Genomic DNA, 8,913 nt, shown 5'->3' on the forward strand with positions numbered 1-8,913 from the left:
ATATATATATATATATATATATATTTATATATATATATATATATATATATATATATATATATATATATATATATATATATATATATATATATATATATATATATATGTGTGTGTGTGTGTGTGTGTGTGTGTGTGTGTGTGTGTGTACAGGTAGATAGATAGATAGAATAGATTTGTGGCTTTTACCGATCATAAGTGATCTCACCCCTGGGGCATCTTCGCCAACAGAGCGTCATGGAAGTGGGGGTTTATTTTTACCAGGGGTGGGCCCTTCCCCATTTTCTTCTCTGTCAGCTAGCCAAGATCCTATTGCGTCTCAGCTTTCATGCAGAAAGCAGATGAATCCTTTGCAGAGTTCCGAAACCAGTCATTTCGCAGCTCACTGTAGGAAACACGACATTTCTTGATGACAAGCAGTCACTCCTTTGCTGTAGGTAGAAAGCTTTCCACATCTCACTCAGGAGAAATGCAGCGAATCCTGACGGTGTTCCTCGATGACTGAGGTCCGAATGGGAAGATCCATTTCACATATTTTGCAGGCATTGAACTTAGGAGTTTTTACGCCACGCCAGGGGTTGCCACTGAGGAATATGTGAAGTAGGTATCACTGAGTCCCTAGGTCCCCACCAATAGGTATCATATGGCAGGAAGGGTACCCCAGGCAAAATTTCGAGTACTTGCCGCCAGCTCCACCGATCGCTGCACCTCTGTGAGACGGGGAAACTTCCTCCACCATAATCAGGACTGATTTCCGAGCGACTTCGTCCTTCTTGTGCCCCCTACGTCGGCGTTGTCCTGGTTGGTTCTTCTGCAAATTCATCATCATACATTCACAAAAAGCAGAGTCCTCTTCGCTCATCAGCAAAATTTTTCTTCTCCAGGTTTGAGACGTATTCATGTCTCCTAATCGCTTCCTCGATCTTTTGGCTTAGAGTCTTATCTGTTCTTTTCAGAGCTTTTTCCAGAGCCTCTTCGATATGTTCGTCGCAAGATTCCATCCTTCTTTGAGTTAGCTGAAGTTTCTTGAGTTATCCCTGGTTTTGTGATCTGCCACAAGTGACCCGTTTGGATTCTGGAGACGTTTTCGTCTCCACTGGAGGTGCTTCTGTCTTCGGGAATTCTTGGGGATTGCTTGGAATGTCTGTCTCGTCCAGTAGATGATAGAGATTTGGAGTAATTCTTCGTCTTCTTTTCTAATTATATGTATGCATGTATATATATAATCATGCGTAAATAGATATAGCTCCTTCAGAAGCTGAAAATTCTTGAAGAAATGTCACAGACTCCCTGAAGACGCAGGAGCCAACCTTGTGAAAGTTCACAGGAGGTCGCCGCAATATGTCTCATCACTCAACTTGATTTTACGCGTGTATTCTGCTTATAAAATGGTTCTTTTTTTTCTGGGAGGGATTTTTATTGAAATATGTTTTCATCACGAATTTCAATAATTACGATTTTTCGATAAAGAACTGAATGACTAATCAAAAATTATTTGGATCTCAACATAAACCGCGGTATATATCGCTCATATGCGAGAACAACGTCATAACTCAAAAAAGGTACTTTTACAGGAGAGATGATTTTAATATTTAAAAATTTATAAAAAAATATCTAATGACTTTCTGCCATTTTGGCTTAATTCATATAACGTAGAAAACACATCTTCATAATATTTCTGAAGGTGCACGAAATTGAGCTCATAGTATCAATGCAATAGTTAATTTTGCGAAAGTATTCAGTTTTATGTCATTGTTGCACAAAATGTGATCTCCTTAGCGTGTACTAGGAAGAATTATGACGATATTTCTACAAAAATAGGAGTAATTGACAGAGATATTATTTCAATCATTTATGGTTATCAGAATAGAACAGATGAATATGGCATCACAGTTAGCGAATCATGTCGCTAAACATCATTAGAAAGAAGTAATATAAGTAATTGCAATCATTTGATACCTCAAAATTAAATTCCAATTTTGTTATTATCAGGCATCCATACTCTGAAATAAAATAAACAGTTATGAATTAAATCATAAAGTACATTCACTATAATAAGAAGCCTTTTCACTAAAAGGCAAAATATTCCTAAACAAATACGTAAATAAAAATGTACTATGTCTATGCAAATTTTATTAATTGAAACCTAACTTTTAATGTCGAGTGAAACTTTTTTTCTTATTATAGAATCAGTACTGCATATCAAAAATAAAGCAAATCTTGTAGTAATAGAGATAAGCTTTCCGTCTTATTTCCTGAATAACATAAAGCACATTATAAAGTGTGTGACACTTCACCAACAGATTAGAGACCTTCATAGAATTGATGGTGATGCTTCGAATTAGATTTTTCTTGCATAATTCCATTAGGTCAACTTTCTTCTTGTGTGGTATCCCTGGTTTTTCTTTGAAGCACGGGAGCAGTCTGAAATCCTTTGACTTATTGCACTGCTTGAGTACTGTGCATTCCTTAAATTCATCTGCATACGAATGCTTGTACAAAACGGTAGACGGTGATTCCTTGATGACTTTCAGCACTTTGATGTCACTTATCTTAAGATCCTTGACGTTCATGGGACCAATGTCATTAGCAATTGATTTTATGTTATAGAAGTCGTCAAATCCTAAATGGAAGACATTGAAAGGATCTCCTTGTTTCTTTGCAGTCCGAATAGCTGTAGCAAAAGTTTCGGGGACATAAATAGGCCCGCTTTTGAGGAGTCTTTTGTTTTGCTTTTCAATCAGGGAATGAGCTGCATCCCCTTCGTTCTGTGTGTGACCTTTAACTAAATATTTATGAGTAATAGAATTTACATCCAATTCCTTTACTGCATACAAATAAAGTGCTAGCATGAATTTGTTCTTTTGCTGGCCAGCACAATTGTCGGAATAGAATATTATGTCTTTCTTTCCTGATTCAGTGATACTTTTAATGTACTGTAACACACAAGTTCCTAGCTCATTCACTCCGCGATGACCGTTAGACTCATCCCATAGAAAGCAGTCGCATTTATTTGTTTTGATGTCATAGATCGTAAAATTCAGTACGTTCAACTTTGATTTGTAATAAAACACACTTACATCACCTTTCGGGAGCTGCATGACCGCCTGCAAGTCGTACACTGCCACTACAGAATCTGATGCTTTATCGATAGCCTTTTCCTTCCTTGATAGTTCCTTCTCATTTTGATGACTCTCATATCTTTCCTTTAGCAGTTCTTTCTCCATCTCTTCAGCATTATGATAGGATGTGCAGGTATCACACTGATCCTTTTTGGTGTAAAGAACGATATGTTATGCTCTTTTTGTGAAAATGCGATGAAAGAGAGTGTAATTTCCAAAAGGTAGACCTTCTTCTTTGCAATTGGCAACATAGTCTCTGTGAATTTCAGCAATCGATTTCCTTCCATCAATGAAGGTCCTTGTTGTATTTGCTCGTATAATGACTTTCTACCTTAGGAATTGATTGAATATGGCTGGTTATCTTCTCTCTGATCCGCTCATCGACAGTACAATGATTGCCATGCTTTCCTCTTCGATCTTCTTCCATGACTACATCAGCTACCTTGTCCTTTTTTTCCAAAACTGTACGTATGGGTCGATCGTTTATGTCAAGAGTGTTCTTAAAAAAAACCTTGCACACCCTAATTCTATTACAATTTCTAAGTAGATAGAATGCATTATTGAGTCTTCTTTGTTGTCTGGTACCACCCACTCTGATGTATCTGTACCTTGTTTGAACTTCCTGAATAGAATTTCGAATAAATTCACGCTGCTTTGTTATATCACTTAGATTCCAGTATGAAGTGAAAATCCAATTTCTCTCTTCTTCCGTAAATTTATTGGAACATTTCAGTCGGCACTTTTCATCACACGCCGGTTTCATTTTCCGTTCTTCTCGCTCCTTATTAAACTTTGACTTCATTTCATAAGCTTTCCCTTGATTGCGTAGTCGCTTTTGCACATTCCTTCTCCAATTCTCAGGACACGCCTTTCTCTTTTAATCCTTTTTGGATGGACTAACCAATATCGGCACATTTTCGTGAATACCGATCTCTCCAATTGCGTTTGGATTCTCGTCCAGGACTGCAGCAACTTCTGCACCAACGTTTGGAGACTCATTCATGACTGTTGCTACTTCAACTTCTGCACCAACGGTAATATTTTCAGAGGGCTGGTCATCATCAGCACTGTCTGTATCTTCTTCATAGTCTGGAATATAATGCTTATCTGCTACAGAATCATCCGAATCTAGTTCGTTATCAGAAGACATAGAAGAGCTACTTGATGATGAAGATGAAGAACTTGACGAGGATGATGTAGAGGATGAAGATTGTATGTAATCGTTACCTTCACACTCTCGAACGCCACAATCAATTTCCTTGTTCTTCAAAGGTTCACGGATGTGGCCTAAAAAATTGTAAAATGTGCGAATAAGAAAAAATTGCTGTGAAATATGAAAACAAGTTTTCCCTATATCTTCAACATTCCAGTTGAATGTGAAACATCTATGAGACACATACAGGATACATTAAATTGAAATAAAGAAAACTCTCATAAGAGGAGGGATATGTAAATCCATAACTAACCTAACCTAACCTAACCTCTAAGTAAATGCGTACAAACCAGCCCACATGGAAGAGTGGACGAGGGTTGAATCTGAAAACAACTAACCTACTGCTGAGGTACTTTCGTTAGATGGAAGAGCTTCTTTCTTTTCATCTTGCAGTTTGTTTAATGCCATTGATAACAATGCCTTACCTCTGCTATGCATTTTACTGAAAAAAAAAAAATTAAACAAAACATGCTAAAGAAGTTCATAAACATGAAATGCCATAATAAAGTGCAGTGGTCATAATCTACATTTGTATAAATAGCGACATAAGTTAAAATATGAACAATGAATATATTTGGTCTCACACATACTTTTCTGCAATAACGACACAATATGGAATACAAAGACAGAGCTTATCTACATTGTGCAAAATGTTTGTAGAAATATTGACATAATTTGAGATAACACATTGAAAAGCTCATTACTTTGCTACAAGAACGTCACATTTTGAATAAAATAAACAGGTAAGTATCTGATATTTGCATGAACAACGTACTATTTAGAATTAAAACGTTATTGCAATGAACATTTTAAGACTATTAAACAACCAAAATATTACCAATACTGACCCATACCAAAATATGACGTTTTTCTTGACAACACAAAGCACTTTCCCTTATAACGGTTAAACAGGAACTGAGATTATGACATTGTTGACACCAAGGATTCGTAACACCTAGGCCAGGGCAATAGTGACACTTACTGCCCTCTAGTGGTGAGTTTTGCAGATAGAGATATGTCGTTTTTACCACATTATAGAGCAAAAAATGGGCAATCTTATGGTTGTCATAACTCAAATTTCCCATTTTTTGAGTTATGACGTTGTTCTCGCATATGAGCGATATATATTGTGGCTATTAGAATTACATATGTGTCTGGTAAAAGTGACCAGTAGATTCAGCATATATATATATATATATATATATATATATATATATATATATATATATATGTGTGTGTGTGTGTACATATATATATATATATATATGTACACACACACACACACACACACACACACATATATATATATATATATATATATATATATATATATATATATATATATATATATATATATATTTATTTATTTATATAGGTTCATATATATATATATATATATATATATATATATATATATATATATATATATATATATATACTGTATATAATAATATGAACCTATATAAAAATCTACATATTTATATATATATATATATATATATATATATATATATATATATATATATATATATATATATATTAGCTGACCAACCTGGCACTGCCTGGGATAACTCTTAATGAAAACCGATAAGTTTTTTCTCTTCTCTCTCTCTCTCTCTCTCTCTCTCTCTCTCTCTCTCTCTCTCTCTCTCTCTCTCTCTCTCTCTCTCCTACCTAACACCCCCTCTACTCTCTCTCTCTCTCTCTCTCTCTCTTAATATTTCTTTCTCTCACTCTCTCCCTCTCCCTCCCCCTTTCCCTTGCTCTCTCTCTCTCTCTCTCTCTCTCTCTCTCTCTCTCTCCAATCCTCCCTGTCTCTTTCCCTCTTTTTTCTCCCTAACACCCCCTCTACTGTGTCTCTCTCTCACTTCCTCTCCTTCTCACTCTGTCTCTTTCTGTCACCCCCTTCCCAACCTCCACCCGCTTTGGTGCCATTGATGCCTTACCCCCACAGTATTTTTTTCCAGATAGTAAGCCATGTGTATACCGAAATTAGGTATGATAAATTCGTAAAGTTACTAAGTCTTTGGGCATAACCAGCCCCGTTTCAGGGAAGCCCTTCCCTCCGCCCCTTTTGGTGCCCTTTGGTGCTAGTGATGTTTTACCTCCACCTTATTCTTTTCCAGGTAGTAAGTCATAAGTATACCAAGTTTGGTTGAAACTGCTCATTCCGGTTCAGAGTTATGCTGGAACATACATGCATACATACAGCCATTTATATATATACATATATATATATATATATATATATATATATATATATATATATATATATATATGTGTGTGTGTGTGTGTGTGTGTGTGTGTGTGTGTGTATGTGTGTGTGAGTTTGTGTCTATGTGTCTGTGTGTCCTTACTTAGGGAAGGTGGCTGTTGTTGGCATCAACTCCCGATTCTCAGCGGGTCAGACTCCTTGCGACCCTACACAGTCGACGGACATTCCGTGCCAAATTTGTTTTGCTCAACCAAGGTGGCCCGGATTATCCAGAGGCTACTCCAAAACACTTATCTTTTTTTTTAATTGAATCCCTGTCTAGGGTTATATGTCTTATTTTCTGCTTGTCGCTTTTGTCCTGACTACTGTAAAAAGTATCAATAAATCGTTTCCATTTTAATCGCTGAAAGGTGAATAATCTGGATTTGAACCTAAGTGCATAATCGTGTGTCAACTTTTAATTTTTTTTCCACAACAGAGCAATTGCACGGAAAAGGTTGTCTAACTCAATTTATCTTCTATCTTCTTTATCAGTTATAAACCTCTCGAGAGAGCAGCTGAGAAACAATAAATGCGTTTCGTCATCTAACATTATTACCGTCTTATGTACGAGTCAGGAGAAAGTAGTATGAGGAATATCTCTTTTCTGAGCCTTCATCAGTAACTCATCAATTACATAATTTGATGATAAAGAAAGACTAAGTTTCAATATAATCCTTGTTATGTGCATTTTCGGAATGAGCACTGGAGTGAAGATTTCACTGATCTCTAATTTTGTCCAATGCTGATTTGACCAAATTTGCATACCTCCGCCAACCAACGCATGGTCCTTGCTAAAACTGACGGAATATAAGGGTTGTCTCTCTTTGACCACCGATCTTTCGATCATCTTATGGTCTCTGAAATATTTCAAAGTGGAACCCAATAGAAACATTAAAACATTGTCTGTCACCGTGACGTTTGACGTTAGATGTCAAACACATTCAAGTTCATTATAAGGAACAACCTTCATAATTCATCACGACAAAACGGATACCACTAACATGTAGCCAGGAATGAAGCATTTAAACCGCTGAATATTTCTGTACTTGATAACGTACTAGATGATGTCTATGGCACCCCCTACAGCGGGGTGGTGCCGTCAGTGCAACTCACGTGATGCACTGTAGGCATTACTAAAGTGTGCTTGCAACGTCCCTTCCACCTTAGCTACAACCACTCTCTGGCCTTTTGCTTTACCCCCATACCTCCTTCTTCTCTTTAATCTTGTCAAACCTCTTTAAAAATGACTTCTTAGTTCAAATGTGGGAGTTCCTCCCATTTTTACCTTTGCATCTTTGTACTTCATCTACGTGCTTTTCTGGTTACTCTGATCTTATTGTCCAACTCCTCTTTTCATTGCCTTAAGCGCCGAATGCCGAAAGTCCCAAAGTTCTTGGCTTGACGGCCTAAATGATTATGGCTGCCAAGTTTCTTCGAGATCTTTTCACCCCTTGAGGCAATAACCTGCTAGCACAAGTTAGCATGTGAAAACACGGGGAAAAACAATGGTTCTGTCAACTGGGGATGCAATTACTGAAACGCAAATTTGGAAATCTGAAGGAACTCGCTTTTCTTCCACTGAAAATCTTGTTTGGACTTTCCTTCATAATTGTGTTTTAATCCCCTTAACAGTCTGTGTAATATAAGTTTTCCACACCATAGGAAAGGGTGATGCCTGCAAACCATTGCTTGTTTCGATCTGTGGTGAGTATGTAAGCTATTTTAGTTTACTGCTTTTTTTTTAGTTTAAAATTATTATTTTTTTTCTCAGACCGGCAAATGTCCATTAAGATTGAGAGGATTTCCTATAGAGTATTTTTGAGATGAGATTCGTTCATAAAAGCAAAATTGTTACATAATTTATAGATGTTTAAATCGAATAACCTATTCATATAAAAAAAGGCTTGTAGATGCCATTAGGAAAGCGTATAAAAGAATCTTCATATAACCCTACATTTTAGTTAAAGTGTTAAAGATTAGCTCCATACTGGGAAAGGTGGTTTTACTTAAAATTCCGAGGAATTGGCAGGGAAGAGAAAATATCTTTTATTCTAGGGAAGTAGGTCACGCCACTTATGCTGGGGGGTGACTTTAAAATTCTTTCTGTGAAAAAAAGGTTCACACCTGAAATAACTTGCTTTTTTTTATTACTACATTTGAATAGGACGCCTTTCCATATGCTTGAGAACACCACTTCAGGAGCCATAGATCATGATGCGTATATTAATATCTTTGAAGAGTATTTTCAAGGCAAATATCCCTTTAAGTGCATAAATAATTTCATCCTTTCTCTAAAGACAAGTAAACATTTTCATACCTATTTT

The 8,913-nt window shown here is 36.5% G+C and overlaps 2 protein-coding genes across 2 annotated transcripts; both read right to left on the minus strand.

The window, feature by feature from the left end:
* Positions 1-3,405: 3,405 nt before the first annotated feature.
* LOC136843503 (uncharacterized) lies at positions 3,406-3,993 on the minus strand (the record flags this gene model as incomplete). Its single annotated transcript, XM_067112039.1, has 1 exon — positions 3,406-3,993. A coding segment is annotated over one exon (588 nt), but the record flags the coding sequence as incomplete, so codon positions are not given.
* LOC136843576 (zinc finger CCHC domain-containing protein 10-like) lies at positions 3,910-4,925 on the minus strand. The gene is made up of 2 exons (XM_067112084.1): positions 4,671-4,925; positions 3,910-4,406 (listed from the first exon to the last, which is right to left on the minus strand). Exons 1-2 carry the CDS (start codon positions 4,768-4,770, stop codon positions 3,997-3,999), a joined length of 510 nt encoding a protein of 169 aa, XP_066968185.1. The 5' UTR covers positions 4,771-4,925; the 3' UTR covers positions 3,910-3,996.
* Positions 4,926-8,913: the final 3,988 nt, after the last annotated feature.

The sequence above is a fragment of the Macrobrachium rosenbergii genome, chromosome 11, assembly GCF_040412425.1.
Source record: "Macrobrachium rosenbergii isolate ZJJX-2024 chromosome 11, ASM4041242v1, whole genome shotgun sequence".
NCBI lineage: Eukaryota > Metazoa > Arthropoda > Malacostraca > Decapoda > Palaemonidae > Macrobrachium > Macrobrachium rosenbergii.